This window comes from Megascapheus bottae, chromosome 20, assembly GCF_031878675.1.
Source record: "Megascapheus bottae isolate mThoBot1 chromosome 20, mThoBot2.hap1, whole genome shotgun sequence".
In the NCBI taxonomy this organism is placed as follows: Eukaryota; Metazoa; Chordata; class Mammalia; order Rodentia; family Geomyidae; genus Megascapheus; species Megascapheus bottae.
In genome coordinates this window covers 29,579,119-29,597,691 of record NC_143528.1, presented here as the reverse complement: position 1 = coordinate 29,597,691, position 18,573 = coordinate 29,579,119, and the positions used below count along the sequence as shown (strand labels likewise).

At 35.0% G+C, this 18,573-nt stretch overlaps 1 protein-coding gene across 1 annotated transcript in view; it reads right to left on the bottom strand.

The window, feature by feature from the left end:
- Positions 1 to 18,573, bottom strand: part of Nek1 (NIMA related kinase 1) — a 95,862-nt gene that overhangs the window by 43,148 nt on the left and 34,141 nt on the right. The window contains exons 17-22 of the mRNA XM_090354206.1: positions 13,142 to 13,302; positions 12,930 to 13,061; positions 7,479 to 7,581; positions 1,220 to 1,303; positions 708 to 791; positions 197 to 274 (exon numbers count right to left, since the gene is read on the bottom strand). Of these exons, the coding sequence (XP_090210332.1) occupies positions 197 to 274; positions 708 to 791; positions 1,220 to 1,303; positions 7,479 to 7,581; positions 12,930 to 13,061; positions 13,142 to 13,302 (642 nt within the window). The remainder of the gene's footprint in view (positions 1 to 196; positions 275 to 707; positions 792 to 1,219; positions 1,304 to 7,478; positions 7,582 to 12,929; positions 13,062 to 13,141; positions 13,303 to 18,573) is intronic.

Sequence of the window (18,573 nt, the reverse complement as noted above, 5' to 3'; positions counted from 1 at the left end):
GACAGAAAGGGGGAGGGGGAGGGGTAGAGGTAGGGGTAGGAGGAGGGGTAGGGAGAAGGGAGAAGGGAGAAGAAAGAAGGGAGAGGGAAAGGGAGAGGGAGAGGGAGAGGGGGAGGGAGATCAATCCAATTATACAAAACTTAAAACACAATCTCAGCTTTCAAGTTCCTGGAGGAAAAGTCCTTTCAGTCCATACCTTATATGATTCAATCTTTTTGTGCCTCCAGTCAGCCTCTTCACTTCCCTCTTGTCCTTTGATACTATCAGTTTCTTTCTACAATAAGTAGATCAACATACAAATTGGGGGGAGGGGAGTGTTTTAAGTTCTGTAAAAGAAAATCTAAATAAACTAACATCTAAAAACATGAAATAGAATATTACTCAATACTGTTGGCTTCTCCCCAAAGCTGTAATTGAACTCTCAACAACCATCAATGCTGTGGACAATGGAATGAAACTAGAGTGATATTAAACAGAGTTTAAAACATACTTCATAGACATTAGTTAGATTTTCTTTTCTGAGTTCCTCTATAACAAATGGTCTTATCAAATTTAAATAATTTGTTAAATTTTACTTTATCTCTGTGTAGTTTATTGTCTTGACTTTCACTCTTGTTAACCATTTTTATTGTTTTGTTATTGGTACAATATTTTTCATGTTTATAATACTAGCCAATTAGTTTGTAAGCATTTGTTTTTCAACCTACCTTTTCCCCACGAAGTTTGGCTTTAATCTGAAGGCGCTCATTGAAATTCTGTAGTCGTATTTGTCTTAGCCTTGCCAGATAAACCTACAGTGAGGAAAGAATACCTAATGTTCATATAAAAACAAAACAAAACAAAAAAACTCCAAAACATTTTTACTGCAAAGAAACTTTTAAGGAAAAGTTAATCTGAATACAAGAAATTAAAAAAAATTAAACTGGTTAATGGAAATGGAATATTAGCTTTCAAGTGTTTAAAGCAACTTATTTCTGAAAAAAATGTTATAATTACAATTTTAATTTTACCAAAAGAAAAGAAATTGGAGCTTAGAAGATTTGAGTAAAAATTATGGGGCAAAATTATGACAGCATGTCAGTCACAATATATTTAACAGGTCCCTATAGACCCACAAAATATTCAAATAATTGTTAAACATTTAAACCATGCAAGGAAAGGAGGCAATAAACTCAAAAAATGGCAGCATGATGGAGGTATGGAACATGCGGAAGCATACCTCTTCCTCTTTGTTTCTTGGCTTCCCTCCTCTTGAAGAGCTGGACCTGCCTCCATACATAGCTGCCAGGTTTTGCAGGATTCCCTGTTTATCATTTAATGTACTAAGTTTAAAGAATGACTGAGGCTACCATGTCATCTTCCTCAGGAGTATCCATGTGCCATTTTATTTCTCTTGGCAAATTCTGATGCTTTCTAGCTAATAAAAACTATAACGACAAACTCCTGCATTTGCTACTTTAGCTGTTTGTCTACTTGTGTATGTGGGGCTGGGGATTGAACCCAGTGTCTCACATAAGCTAGGCAAGTATTCTATTAATGAGATGCTTCTACAACTTCTCCCTGTATTAATTTAGCAAAGGTATTCAATGAGAACAGAAAAAGAAATTATAAAGAAAAAGAGAGCAGTTTTGTTTTTACAGATCATTATTTAAAGAGGTTTTAACAACTGCTATGAAGGTTAAACTCCAAATCAATTCCTTTGTCTCTATATAAGGGATAATCCATTTCTATACATGTCTGTTTATAACACATACACACAAATATCTGAGTTCACTGCTTCTGAATTCAACAAATGTATTATTAAATTATAAGCTTTAAATCAAGAATGTCTTGGTGCAAATGATCACCTAATACAGAAACTCATTTTTGAATGTTAATTTATCACTAATACAAATTGCCATATTAGATATAATAAATTTCAGTAAACTATCAGATTGTCAAAACGATCTTTCTCCTCCTTTACCATACAAGCTTGCTTCAGATTCTTCCCATCTTAGGAAAAAATTAATCCTATTTCACTAATGTCTCTTAACAACTTGAAGGTTACATTTTATACTCATCATTTCCATTTTCCTGATTGCCATTGATTTTTAACCTTTTATAGTTTAGTTTCTGAGCCCATTATACTTCTGCAAATTTTCTGAGGTCATACACAGCCCCAGAAATGATTCAAATGGAGGTCTGCTGGGGCATGGCTAGAGTGGCAGAGCACTTCTGCAGAGTACAAGGCTTTGAGTTCAATTGGAGTCTTCTGTACCTCACTCTCTTTTTACTTTTTGTACCTAACATTAACAATAAAACTAGTTCTGGGTTAATTTGCTTTATATGTATACATATATATGTACACATATATGTATATATGTTAATATATTATATGTAAATCAATACATATATTCACTGTATAAAATCTAAAAAACATGCCAAGAGTGGTGACTCACGTCTGTAGTCCTAGCTACTCAGGTGGTTGAGATCTGAGGATCAAGGTTCAAAGCCAGCCAGGGCACAAAAGGACCTGAGACTCTTATCTCCAATTAACCTCTAGAAAACAGGAAGTGGGGCTTGGCTCAAGGGGTGGGATGGTAGCCTTGAGCTGAAGAGCTCAGGGACAACTCAGGCCCAGGGGTAGGATGGAAGCCTTGTGCTGAAGAACTCAGGGGCAGTGCCCAGGGTGAATTCAAGCCCCATGACCCACAAAAAATAAATAAATGAATAAATAAATAAATTCTAAAAACTACAATAGCAATCATTTATAATTTAAACATTTGAAAAAGGTAAAAATTAAAGATAATACCTTCCAAAATTTCTTCTGTTTTTACATATGGATACATACATTCTTATTTTTACCAAAAGTGAAATTGTATAATTATCTTGACTATTTCAACTTTCATCCTGAGTCTTTTCTCACATCTATTAGTATATTGTAAGACCAGATGTGGAGGGAGAAGACCGCTTTGATAGAGTACTGCCTAAATAAATAAGACTCTGGATTTGATTCCCAGCACAGAAAATAAACAAATGATGGATAGATAAATGTGAAAGAACGTGAAACTAGAAAGAATATGTGTTAGGAAGTTCTTGGAAATCCAGAAGTTAAGAGAAATTTAAAGGCGCAAATCAGAGTTGTTGGGAGAGGGAACTGGTAAGTTGACAGTCACTAGTAGAAAGCAGGTAAGAGAGAGGTAAAGATAACTCCTGACTTGATGACTTGGATGGCTGATTATGATATGATCAATTCTTGAACTAGGAATACAATTTAGAAATTGTTTGAGATGGCTATGGTGCTTGAAAGTGGAGCTATTATATGTAAGTACAACAGTAAAAGAAAAGAACTCTAAGGTTGGGTTTTTGGTTGCTGCTCCTTCTACATCAGCTTCTGGAGTAGGTAAGTGTGAGGCTCGTTTCTCCTCTGCCCATCATAAAATTGTATATGTGAGAGTTTATATATATATGTTGTCCCCTGAGTTATAGCAGAATGGACAATGGTGAACCAAGTACTGCTACAGATGTGAAAAACACAAGATTTTGATTTATTCTGAAGTTTAAAACAACTTTTTAGTTTAAATATTCTATATTTCCAGAAATGCAAAAATACAGGTACAGGTAGATCCTATGCACCCTTCACTGTGCCTCTTTCCATTTTATCATTTTGCCTAACTGTAATACACTGTCAAAACCTGGAAATAGCAGGGAGTTTGGCCTAGTGGTAGAGTGCTTGCCTCGTATGCATAAAGACCCAGGTTTGATTCCTTGGTACCACATACCTAGAAAAGGTGGAAGTGGTGCTGTGGATGACAGTGCCCGGGCCCTGAGTTCAAGCCTCAGGACTGGCAAAGAACAAAAGAAAAACAAAAACGTGGAAATGGATGTTGGAACAAACCACGGAGGTTTCTTTCACTAGCTATATGCACACATTTATGTCTATACAGATTTATCTAAATCAATTTTATTTTACATACTTCTATGTAATCCAAAAGATATTTAACTCTATCTTCACCATAACCTTTTTAGCTCTTTTCTTTGCTATCATTATTACCATACATCATATTATGCCATATTCAAACACGTATCTGATCTCATCTCCATAATTCATGGGCTATATATATGCATAAATACATATTTATATTATATGCATCTCTGGAGAACTCTAACATACTAGTGTACATATTCCCATGATAAATTATTTTCTATAAATGCACTATTTGATGTAGCTTTAATTCTCAAAATGCTTAAAACTTGCTTTAATTAGTGTAACAGCGAAACAATCTATGATGCACACACCTACATATACTGAAAATACAATTCTTCGCTTTAAGGAAAAGTTTAATGTATACACTAAGTCAACAAGGGAGTAAAATTCTATACAGTTTAGCAGAATTAATCTTGGAAAACTCATATGCATTATTAAAATGAAAACACAATAGTGAAACAAAATATATCCATTTCTGAGGCATCTTGTATGAGTACAGTTCATTTTCAGAGACAAAGAAATAGTGTAATTACTTTTTAAAAAAAGAAAACACAAAACAGTTGCTCCACTTTTTTTTTTTTTTTTGGCCAGTCCTGGTCTGGAACGCAGGGCTTAGGCATTGTCTCTGAGCTTTTTTGATCAAGGCTAGCTAGCACCTTCTACTTGAGTCATAGCATCACTTCTGGATTTTTCTGTGTATGTGGTATCAAGGAATCAAACCCAGGTCTTCATGCCCTACCACTAGGACATGCTCCCTGCCATAAAAAGTTGCTCTTTTAAGTGGATACATATTACCATTCAAAGGCAAGAAAAACCCCTGGTAGTCCAGTCCCAAGACTAAAAGAGATTCAGGAACAAAGAAAGTGCACAGTATGAGTTTACAACGTGAAACATTATAAGGAAAACCATGTCAGAGACATTAACAGCACAAGATATGTGAGTGACAAGAAGCACATGGTAGAAGCCCAGACCAGGAGGTCAAATACAGAGAACAGTGGCTATGCAGAGAAGTTGCTTCCAGGACAGTATCCATCTCCATAAGCCAGTATAAAGTATCTGTTTATCCTGAGATAGTTATAGTCGGAGAGAGCAGAGTAAAAGGGCAGTTACTGCTCTAGATGCCCAGAAAACCAGCTGTCCAGGTATCTGCATTAGTAAAATTTTGTACTCTCACTGAAAACTAGGCAAAAGACAGATTACAGCCAAAGTATATGCCCATGGTCCCAGGAGGCCAAAGACAATGAACAATAAAACTAACAAACCAAACATGAACATACTATGTAGTACAAGGAACACCCGTAATCACTAAACGCTGAAGAAACACAAACAATAGCATACCAAGAATGAGATTACAATGATAACACCAGGGATCTGAAAACACATGAAGTTTTTTTTGGTGAAAAATAAGTTAGAATTCATAAATGCGAAATACAACTTTTTCAAATACAAAGAAACATTTGGATAGTTATATAGCTAAGTAAACAAAAGGGAAAAATTTAAGTGCTCTGGAATATAAGGCCTCTGAACACTTTTGAAACAGAATAAAAGGGCAGAAAAGGGTAAAAGAATACAAGGAAGTAGAAAATGTTAGGAGCACATAAATGAAGGGAGGGTGAGCAGATGCAGTTTATTCGATGTACCTTACATAAAAACTGTATAACTTGATGTAGGGATGGACTGACTTACAGAATTGTAACCTCTTTATACAACTACATAATAATAAAATTAAGGAAAACAATTACTAGAGGGTATTCTCTAGCATTAAACAAGATGAATGAAGATAGAATAGTAATGAATGAAGATAGAATAGTAGGATTTATAAAAAACAATGTTGAGCAAAGAATTAAATCTTGGGAGGTTTAATAATTACTTTGACATATTGTAAATAAAATCTGTTAACAAGAACCCAGTATGGTGATTCACACCTGTAATCCTAGCATTTAGGATGATGAGGTCGGAAAGGATCCTGAGATCAATGCCAGTCTTAACTCCATAGTGAATTCAAGACTAGTCTGAGGTACTCATCAAAAATCTGCATAAAAAATTCTGTAGCAAAAATTTTAGATGCTATTAATAGGGAGATACGAAAAAAGAAAAACACAAGAAGAGTCTTCTGCTATTTAGAAGGACATAAAGAAATTCCAGATGTTAGGAAAGTAATTGAAGTACATGTTAAAGATATAAAGGTCAACCATTAAATATCTATGACATAATTTTTAAAAAGCTTATAGCTAAGTGCTGGTGGCTCATGACTGTAATACTAGCTACTCAGGAGTCTGAGATACGAGGATTGTGGACTGAAGCCAGCCTGAGTATGAAAGTTCATGAGACTCTTTTCTCCAGTTAGCACTTTAACTCCAGAACTGGAGTTATGGCTTAAAGTGGTAGAGCACTAGCCATGAGCAAAAAAGCTCAAGGACAGTGCCCAGGTCCTACGGTCAAGCCCCATGACAGAAAAAAAAATCTTACATACAAACAACTACATTAATAAACTCACAAAGTTACAACTTATGAACCTATATATAGATAACTAATAATATTTAGTAAAATATATATTCCCCTCTAATCGATAAGCAGGATGGGGTGCTAAGCTGACAAAAATCTTCATTTTTTTATTGTTGTTGTTGTTATTGTCTTTGTCTGTCTGTCTCTCTTACTTTTTTCCAGTCCTGGGGGTTGATCTCAGGGCCTGGGTACTATCCTTCCTGAGTTTCTTTTGCTCAAGGCTAGCACTCTACTACTTAAGACACAGCATTGCTTCTGACTTTTTCTGTTTGTGTGATACTAAGGAAATGAACCCAGAGCTTCATGCATGCTAGGCAAGCACTCCACCACTAAGACACACTCCCAGCCTCATCAAGTATTTCGTGAGTGAAATGTTAAAGACATTTGGGCATTTCTACTAGTAAAAAATAGCTTTAATTATTGAAACTATTACCTAAAAATTTTTTTGATATGTGGCTTAATTTTGATAATTAAAAAGGATTTAAAATAATTTTGCTGTTAGCATGTTTTTGAGCAAAAATAGAATTACCCATTCCTACCCTGATATTTTCCATTTTTCTTCTTATTCTTTGCTACTCATAAGCATTAAACACCACGGAGGATAACAATGGAAGGAATGACACTGATCAAGATTCAAGGTGCATTGTACCCATAAACTGATTTACTGACTTGACACTTGGTACAACTACTTCAAGATAATAATTTCTTAAGAAAGTATTAAAAGTATGAAAGTTCAGCAGTTTTAACACTTGCTTTTCTAATATTAGTAGATTGCCACACCTGTTTCACTGCTCAACAACACACTTTCACCTTTGGTATAGAAAAGATAAAGAAGACAAGCTAAGTAAGATGAATTAGAACTGTATATTCTGCAAAGTACTTTCAATTACCTTTATTACACATAAATTGCTAGATTATTAATTCTTTTTATCTGTACTTACGTTACTGCAGTAATTTATTTTGCGTAATAATATTCAAAATCTCAACAAAAAAAACCCAGCCATACCATATGGCCTTCAGCTCGTGCTTTATTCTGCATAGCTTCTCGTTTTCGCTGGAGGAACTCTTCCACTTGTTTAGCTCTTTCTGCATCAAGGTGCCCCTTTTGCCTATTTTGAGAAATCACAAAGTCAGCAACTTTCAGCTTTCAATATTTCCTGTGGTTTAAAATTAAAGTCTAATTACTTTTTACCCCCACTGCTGAACATGAAAGAAGGCAATAAAAAAGCTTTCTTGTCATGTAGAAATCACTTCATATGTATTGGCATTTATTACCTCAGCTCCATTCTTTGCTATTTTAAAAAGTCTAATAATAGAGCTCCAAATCTTGACAAGGTTTCTTTTACATTTATCTGGTCTAGTCTAAGTATAAGAATAAATGATTATTTTAGCTGGGAGTGGTGGCTCACGCCTGTGATCCTAGCTACTCAGGAGGCTGAGATCTGAGGATCAAGGTTTAAAGCCAGCCTGGGCACAAAACGACCTGAGACTCTTATCTCCAATTAACCTCTAGAAAACGGGAGATGGGGCTTGGTTCAAGAATAGGGTGGTAGACTTGAGCTGAAGAGTTCAGGGGCAGCACCCAGGCCAAGTTCAAGCCCCATGATCCACACAAAAAAAGAATGACAAGTATGTTTAAGCATGTGTTTTTACAGCTGTAGCTAAAAGCTGTATGTGAGACTGGCTAAATATCACAAGTTTTACAAAGTAAAATTAGAAAAGAAAGACACTGTCCAAAAGGATATGGACAATCAGTGACCTGATTTATGTAACTGTAACACCACTGTGTATCACCTTTATAATAATTTTAAAAAGTAAAATTAGGCCAGGAGTGTGGCCTACTGGTAGAGTGCTTGCCTAGCATGCATGAAGCCCTGGGTTCAATTCCTTGGTAGCACATACACAGAAAAAAAGCCAGAAATGGTGCTGTGGCTCAAGTGATAGAGAGCTTTGAGAAAGCCCAAGCTCAGGCCCTGAGTTCAAGGCCCAGGACTAACAAAAAAATTTTTTTTAAGTAAAATTGATTCAGTTTTCTCTTTCTTCTCTATCTGTCTCTGATGATTTGGGGGGGGAGGAAGTACTGGGATTTGAACTTAGAACTTTGCACTTGTTAGGCAGGTGCTCTATAACTGAGCCACACCTCCAGTATAAACATATTGAGTTTAAACTGCAAGTAGTATTAATGACAGTATTATTGATCATGTACAATATATTGTGCCAGTTACCATGGTCTACACATGATAGTAATTAAAGAATTCTCAGTACAACATCAACCTTAGCTAATTTTGGAATTATGGAAGAAAGATAAGTTACTGCCTGTGCTTTATATAAACTATTTGGGATCACATTTGTTTACTATGTGATATTTAAAAGATATTCTTGTGGATTTGAATCATAGGAATTTTTCTTTTTGTTTTGAGACAAGGTCTCAAACTTGATATCCAATGATTTCACTTGGTGGCTGGCAGTCTACCACTTGACCCACACCTCCAATCTCAATCACAGAAATTTTCTACAATTAGATAATAAGTATCACTAAAACTCTCAGGTAAGTCTGGTTAGTTAATTTCAATTTATTTCCATCTTACATTTCTAAAATTCAGATCTACATTTTCAAAACCATATTAACTTGAGTAGTTGAGAATGAGAAATTTATTCACGTTCCTGAAGTGTGGTCCTCTAGATTTATATTATGAACAACTCTTGAGGTTAATAAGACATACCTGGCCTGAATGCAACATATCTCTGCATATATACAGGTAAAGCTGTATCTTGTTCTTCTAAAGCCCCATTTAGTACATATAAACCTGGGCCTGAAGTAAGCAGATAAACTATGAAGTGTCACGTTCAGATGTGTCGTCTGAAACTGCACGACTACTGATTATGTTCTTTATGGTGGTCCTATTGGTATTATATACTTGGTACAACAGACAAACAGCTAGGCATTCTATATACACTGAGTTGCTTCTGTAAAAATTATATACAATGTTTTACTTCCCATCTGAAGCCAGTGCCTGAGTACAGTGTTTATCAGCCTGAATCGCTACCTGGCATGTGTTAATACAGCAACTGCACAAAATTATTATTTTGCTAACAATCTGTTAATATGTATATAATGGCTTTGATTTTCAGAGTATTTATACAGAATAATGCTACCTGCTTTATGTATCTGTATGGCTTATAAATGTTGAGTCATTAAACAGTCATTTCCTAAACTAGTTCAAGTAAGAAAGTTCCCATTATTGATTACTTTCAAATACAACTTAAAACATGTAATAATTAACATTTATCATCAACTATTTGCCATATTATACAAGTTTATGAACATTTAAAGATGAATAAAATGAAGTTCTACAAAGAAAGGTTGGCTCAACATATGAAAAATCAACTTTAACTGATTCTGCGATGTTAAACATCTATAAACTCTTCCACATACATTACTGTTTACTATTTCAAATACACCAAATGCCTTTAAAGCCCACATACTTTTGCACTATGGTTCATATTCTTTTAATTTTTGTTTTGGATAATATCACCCCGTCCCTTGCTTATAGTTCCTATCTTACTGTCTTCTGAAGTAGTAAGACTATTAGTTGTACGTACAAAGTATATATTTGTGCTAGTTGCATGAAATGAAAAGGAAACAGTCAATGTATTTCTTATGACATTCTCTTCATTAAAGACAGTATTAAGAATTTCATATACAAAGGCAGTTTTCTAAAAATGAGACTCTATCATCTTAATTTCAAAACTGTAGCAATTAATATCAGTAAAACATTCCTCTAGATTACTAAGAATAATAATGTAAGCATAATGTAAAACACACACATGTAGTAAGATATTAGAAATTTGGATAGTAGCTGGATGTTGTTGGCTTACACCTGTAAATCTAGATACTCAGGAGGCTGAGATCTGAGGATCGTGGTTCAAAGCCATTTCAGGCATGAAAGTCTATGAGTCTTTAGTTGAAGACTCTTATCTCCAACTTACCCCTACCCCCAGAAAACCGGAAGTGGCGCTGTGGCTCAAATGGTATACTAGCCTTGAGCTGAAGAGCTCAGGGACAAATGACGCCCAGGCCCAGAGTTCAAGCCCCATGGCTGACCAAGGGGGAAAAAAAAAAAAGAAACTTGGATAGTAAAATATAAAGGCATGAAAATGTATTAAAGGTGTTACATGACAGGAAAAGGTATCAAACACTGATACTAACAGAATTATGGTGTTCTTTTAGAGCATAAAGAAGTGGCAAGATCTGGGTGGGAAATCATATCTTAAATTCATGGTTCAAATTTTTTTAATATATTTTCTTATTGTAATTAATAGAAGGGTTACATTATATTCACCAGATAGAAGGTACATTACTTCACAAATATTGATACCCTTTCTTCATGGTTCAAATTTTTAACTGATAAGGAATATCTGAAATTTTTGAAGAATGATTATTAACAGAATATTTCAGGAAGTATAAACACCATAAAAATAGCCAGTAGTCTGGGTAACAGAGAGTATTTGAGAAATAAAAATATATCAATATGGTTTAAAGTATAGGAATTGAGTGACAGGGTGAATATGAATAATAGGAAAATGATTACAGAGTTTGTTCCTTAAGATTCTTCTTCCGTTTAAGGGATATAATGTCTATCTAATGAATGGATTGTTAGCTTTATCCAAGTTAAATAAGCAATACAGAAAAGAAGACTTGGAAAAGTAAAATCATAAAACAAATAATTTAACTCTTATTATAAAGTAGGTTTACATGGCTGTAAGGCCTCATGTTAAGAAGGTAGTAGAGTGCCAGGAGTTTGGCCTAGTGGTACAGTGCTTTCCTATAGTGCTTGCACAAAGACCTGAGTTCGATTCCTTGGTACCACATACACAGAAAAAGCCAGAAAGTGGTGTTGTGGCTCAAGTGGTAGAGCTCTAACCTTGAGACAGCCCCAGGACAGTGGTCAGACCCTGAGTTCAAGACCCAGGACTGGCAAAACAAACAAACAAAACAGAAAGTAGTAGAAAAAAATGTAATTTAAGACATAGCAAGTTACTGATAAGGGAAAAAGTAAATAATACCTGAAGCAAATAGAAATGATCCAAAAGATGTTTGAAAGAATCATAAATGATAATAAATTTCAATTTGCTGAAATTTTAACTCAGGAAAAACAGGTAGAGAAGAGAATAGTGAAAATAAGGACAGTATTTGCTAGCATACAATGGGATATGTATACATTTGTCAACACTCATAGAAGACCCCTTAATATCAAGAGGGACCCTAAGGTAAACTGTGTGGTTTGGGCACTAATGGGTCAATGTAAGTTTAACAATTATAACAAATGATATAACTGCAATAGGGATGTTGATAGGAAGGTTGCCAATGTGTAGAGATGGGATATACAGAAATGATTTCCCACCTAATTTTGCTACAAATTTATACTTGTTCTAAAATAAAAGTCACCATTTTAAAATATACATAAATTAGAAAGATTAATACAAGAGGACAACACAGATGAGGCACTGGGTTTGATCCCTAAGACCACAAACATACACGGACACACATTTGCTTCATCATTCACCAAAAATATACATGTATGTGAGCCTGCAGCTTTCCTTTCTCAAAAACAGGAATAATCTATAATTAGTTTCATAGTTCAGGCTTTTGTATATAACTTACAATGAATTCATAATGTACACTCATGTTATATACTTACCTCAATTACTAATTATATTGAAGTACACTGATTTTTTTAATGTACTCAAGAACTGAAGTACATATTAGTCACTTTTTATAATGGGAAGAAGAAATCATAAAGAACTTTATAACACTCTGAAATTGCAACAAAAGATAAAACTAAAATTTCATAAAGCATTACCTGCTTTCCTATGATTCACCAATATATTACAGAAGAAATGAGAAAATCTAAGACAATATATGCATACTTTAAAAAGCTATGGAAATCACAGCTATTGCCAATTATCTTTCTTAAATTAATTCAATGGAAAAACCAAATAAAAAGGATCATCACGAGGGATAGAGATGAATGTGAATATAAGATATTCTAAGATAATAAAGATAAAGTGGGCTTCTAAGAGATGAAGAAAGACAAAATATATGCCTTGCAGTTTTATGAAAAGTTTGATTTCATTTAAATTTATGTTCTGATTTCTTTAAGGCAAGTGGATGAAACTCTTACCACCATATGTTAGCAGAAAGTTCTCACAGGTTCCTTTATATAGTATGTCCAGTCTAAATATATAAATAGGCATAAAATGCCAGACTGTACTGAAGAGCTGTCATGATGTAATCAAGGGCCAAGTTTGCACCCAAGAAAATTACTGCATCCATAAAGCAAAACATTTTCTATGTAAACAATGAAGAAAACAGCCACAGGTGTAGTACTAAGCTATATGTGACAAAAGACACAACTACACACAAGGATGAATTCATGGATTGTCACAGTCCAACCTGTTTGCACTGGCTTGTTTAGACACGGCCTTCAATCTTTTCAAAGTTTTTCTAATATCATCAGCATCAGGGAAATGGTGATGACCTGCAGCCCCATTAGGAAATCCTGGACGAACTCCAGGTAGAATTCCTCTGTAGATAAATATGTACAGTGACTTTCATTACTTTCTCTGAAGCAGAGCATAATCCACTTCTGCAGAACATAGTCATACCTTTCTGGAAGCCCTTGACCATGTATCTCTCCTTTCCATTTTGCTTCATTATCTCCTGCTCTTTGTTGCTGCATTTGATCAAAAATAGCATGGTAATGTTCATTTTGTCCTCGAGAAGAACAAGATGGAGTTACAGCTCCTCCACTGACAAAAAAGGGTGCCTAGGGATTAAACAGAGAGCTCACATGTTTATCTTACAAGGACAATTAGGCCTCAAAAAAAAAGTAAATTTCAATGCTTAAGCTTAAAAAATATAATTAATTGGGCTGGGAATTTGGCTTAGTGATAGAGTGCTTGCCTAACATGTATAAAGCTCTGGGTTTGGTTTCTAAGTACCACATAAACAGAAAAATCTGGACATGGCTCAAGTGGTAGAGTGCTAGCCTTGGGCAAAAGAGGCTTAAGGATAATGCGCAGACCCTGAGTTCAAAGCCCAGGCCTGACAAAAAAAAAAGTAATTACTTAATTTGAGCATATTAATATTAACTTGAGCATATTAATAAACATGACCCAAAGCATTTTCTTTTATTAACAGTAAAAATTAGTATCCTTACTATTAATAATAAAGCATAATTTAATGTGACAAATAAAAAACATTAAAATGTCACCAAATTCATGTAAATATGTAAAATCTGTTCTTAATAAATTTTAAAATAAGTTTATAATATATTTTTCATGTAGCTCCATGAAGCCTGAATATGTATGATTTAGAAATAAAGCAGAGCCTGCTTACATAAAATTTATACATATATATATATACATATACCTTTTAAAATACATACATATGTATGTATTATTTTTTTTGCCAGTTCTGGGCTTGGGCTCAGGGCCTGAGTACTGTCTTTGGGTTTTCTCAAAGCTAGAGCTCTACCAGTTGAGCCACAGAACCACTTCTGGCTTTTCCCTATGTATGTGATACCGAGGCATTGAACCTGGGTCTTTGTGCATGCTAGGCAAGCATTGTACCACTAGGCCCAACTCCTAGCCCAAAATTTATATTTAACAAAGACATTTGCACATAGCTTCTAATAAATCTGTTCACAAAGTACATATGAAGGTTAAACATTACTGAAACATATTTCATGAACAGGTTACAGATAAAAGAGATAAAGTATCATCTATCAGGTTTTAAATAAGTTGGGAAAGAAAGCATAAAAAGTTGAAAAGCATTTCAATGTTGTAGTCAAATGAATAAGTAATAGGAACTACATCAAAATAGTATGTAGTAAGCATAGGCACAACATTGGGGGGAAAAAGGTCAATATTATGCAGAAGTAGAAATAATAGAGAACAAGCAGAAAAATGAATTGCCAAATAGATTTGTACATTCTCCAAGAGAATAATAAAAGTAAAAACATACAGACTCAATCACAGTAAAAAGATGAGTTAGAAAAAAAGAGTTAAAAGTAAATACAAAGAATAGGCAGCTATAAAAGTTAAGATGAAAGAATTGCATTGACTAGAAGATATCAATAATCTCAAATGCATAAGTCAATAGAAATAAGACAAATATGATTAAAGTTGAATGGTAGGCCTGTATAAAAGCACTATTAGAATCAAAGATAAGACACTTCAGTGTAACTCAACAAGAGATTTGTTGTAACATCAAATCATTGAATGAGAAAGCATCTTTTTGAAACATCAGTTCAAGATCAATATAATTAGGGCACTCAAATAATAAAATATAAATTTCCAGAAAAAGAAAAGATAAATAGATAAGTAGGAAACTGTCAAGGAGGTCTTCCTATACATCTTCAAAATATACATTTTTATGTTAAGCATCAGAATCAGAATTCCAATAAAAGGTAATTGTTGCTTCTATGAACTGTCCACTCTAAGGTTAGCTTAGTGTTATCGGGTTTTGAACTCAGGACCTTACTCTCTCACTTAGATTTTTGCTCAAAGTTGGTACTCTACTACTTAAGGAACATATTCTCTTCTATTGTTCTAAAGTTTTAATTAGAAAAAGTAAATTAACATCTTGGTGATACTTGTACTGAAGAATTATACTATCCTTATACACATTAGGAACTGAATCTGAGTTTTCCGTAATTTCAGAAAAATGAAATCAAGCTAGGTGCAGTGGATCACATCTACTCAGCTACTCAGGAGGCTGAGATCTGAGGACCAAGGTTCAAAGCCAGTCCAAGCACAAAAGGACCTGAGACTCTTACCTCCAATTACCCTCTAGAAAATGGGAAGTGGGGCTTGGCTCCAGGATAGGGTGGTAGCCTTTAGCTGAAGAACTCAGGGACAGTGCCCAGGTCCAGGGGTAGGGTGGGTAGCCTTAAGGTGAAGAGCCCAGGCCAATTTCAAGCCCACAAAAAAAAAAGAAAAGAAAAAGAAAATGGAATCATACTTGTGTACTTGTGTTTGAACAAACTATTTTGATGAATATTATATCTTCAAACAGTATTACTTCCAACATGTTTTAAAGGCAGATGATTACAAACTGTATTTGTGAAACCTAATTTTTCCAAAAGTACATTCATAAGAAATGTTTTTAAAAGACAAGCTAAAGGTCTTAGAATTTTCAAACATTGGGCTGGTAGTGTGGCCTAGTGGTAGAGTGCTTGCCTAGCTGGCATGCACAAAGCCCTGGGATCGATTCCTTGGTACCATATACACAGGAAAAGCCAAAGTGGTCTTGTGGCTCAAGGGTATAGTGCTAGGCTTGAGAAAGCTCAAGGACAGTGCCCAGGCCCAGCTATTTATATTGTAAAAGAAAGCCTGCCCTTGCAGAAATATATTAATTCTCAAATACCTCCTTTAATGTTCAATTCTCATTTTTCCTTTATTTTAGACATTTCATCAACTTGATTCACCTTATACTGAGCTTCTAGGCTCTACCGAGTAGGCAGAAATCAGTCTAACAAGATAAAACATCTCAAACTGACGAGTACATACAGAATCAGAATTTTCTTTAACTCATAAATTTATTAATACTCAGTAAAAACATTATAGAAGTGTAAAATAAAAATCAATCAAATACACAGTATATTGAACAACTGTACCAGTTACAATACAAGATTTATAAAACTGGACTTCTAGGATTAATGATCACTTTGTTACACTAAAGATATATGGAAAGGAGAAAGGAAAAAAACACAAAACCTCAAAACTAACAATGGACTTGCACCAAATGCTGGCCTTTGGTTTTCCCTTTTCTGAAGGGTAAGACAGAAGATAAACTAATTTTAGAATTAACCAAATTCTGTCTGGAAAAATGCCTATTTGACTATGATCAAGTGGGCTTCATCCACAAATGCAAGGCTGTGGAATGGTATCAATGTATGAGAATTAATGCACCTTCTATCGCAAATATCATGTTACCCTTTTATTAAATACAATAAAAAATACAGGAAAATAAAAAAACATTCGCAAATCAATCAATGTAATACATCATATCAATAGAGCTAAAGATAAGAATCATATGATCATTTCTCTGGACGTGGAGAAGGCATTTGACAAAATACAACATCCATTCATGTTGAAAGCACTAGAAAAAATAGGAATAAGAGGTACATTCCTCAAAATAGTGAAAGCCATATATGAAAAACCTACAGCCAGTATTATACTAAATGGTGAAAGACTGGAACCATTCACCTTAAAATCAGGAACTAGACAGGGATGCCCACTCTCTCCACTTCTCTTCAATATAGTGCTGGAACCCTTAGCCAGAGCAATAAGACAAGAAAAGGACATCAAAGGGATCCACATAGGGAAAGAAGAAATTAAACTATGCTTATTCGCAGACGACATGACCTCTACTTGAGTGACCCAACAAACTCCACTCCCAAACTACTAGAATAAACCACTTTAGCAAAGTGGCAGGATACAAAATCAACCTTCAGAAGTCAGTAGCCTTCTGGTACACCAACAATACACAAACAGAAGGCCAAATCAAGAAAATGATCCCATTTCCAATAGCCCCCAAAAGAATAAAATACTTAGGAATATACTTAACCAAAGAAGTAAAGGAATTATTCAATGAAAATTATAAAAGCCTAATGAAAGAAATTAAAGAGGACACTAGGAAATGGAAAGACATCCCATGCTCATGGCTAGGGAGAATCAACATAGTGAAAATGGCTATACTGCCAAAACTGATATACAAATTCAATGCAACCCCCATCAAAATCCCAAAGACATTCTTTATGGAAATTGAAGATATAATCCAAAGATTCATATGGAACAAGAAAAGACCTAGAATAGCCAAAACAATTCTAGGCAAAAAGAGCAATGCTGATGGTATTACAATACCAGACTTCAAACTCTACTATAGAGCCATAGTAACAAAAACTGCTTGGTACTGGCACAAAAACAGACCAGAAGACCAGTAGAACAGAATAGAAGACCCAGAAATAGAACCATATACCTATAGGCAACTTGTATTTGACAAAGGAGCCAAAGATATACAATGGAACAAACACAGTCTATTCAATTATTGGTGCTGGCAAAACTGGGCAGCCACATGCAGAAAACTAAAAATTGACCCTAGCCTTTCACCATGCACACGCATTAACTCAAAGTAGATCAAAGACCTCAACGTCAGACCGGAAACCGTGAAATTGCTACATGATAATGTAGGAGAGACACTGGAACTCATAGGCACAGGCAACAGATTCCTGAACAGAATCCCAGGGTCACAACAGATCGGAGAGAGACTCGATAAATGGGACTACCTGAAAATAAAAAGTTTCTGTACAGATAAAAACACAGTTGCAAAAGTAGAGAGACAGCCAACCAACTGGGAAAAGATATTCACCAACAATACATCTGACAAATGCTTAATATCCACTATCTACAGAGAACTCAAGAAACTAATCCCCCGAAAACCCAATAAACCATTCACTAAATGGGCAAGGGAACTAAAGAGAGACCTATCAGAAGAAGAGATTAAAATGGCAGAAAAACATATGAGAAAATGTTTATCATCTATGGTCATAAAGGAAATGCAAATAAAAACAACCCTAAGATACCACCTTACCCCAACAAGAATGGCCAAGATTTTGAACTCAGACAATGACAGTTGCTGGTGGGGTTGTGGAGAAAAAGGAACCCTACTGCACTGCTGGTGGGATTGTAAACTAGTTCAGCCACTCTGGAAAGCAGTGTGGAGGTTCCTTAAAGAACTGAAAATGGACCTTCCCTCTGATCCCGCCATACCACTTCTGGGCATCTATCCTGAACAGCATGACCCAGGATATTATAAAGACACCTGCTCAGCTATGTTCATCTCTGTACTATTCACAATAGCCAGGTGATGGAAACAACCCAGATGCCCTACTGCAGATGAATGGATACAGAAAATGTGGTATATATACACAATGGAATTCTACATAGCCAACAGACAAGATAAAATAATGGCATTCGCAGGGAAGTGGATGAATCTAGAGCGAATCATGCTGAGTGAGACAAGTCAAGACCTA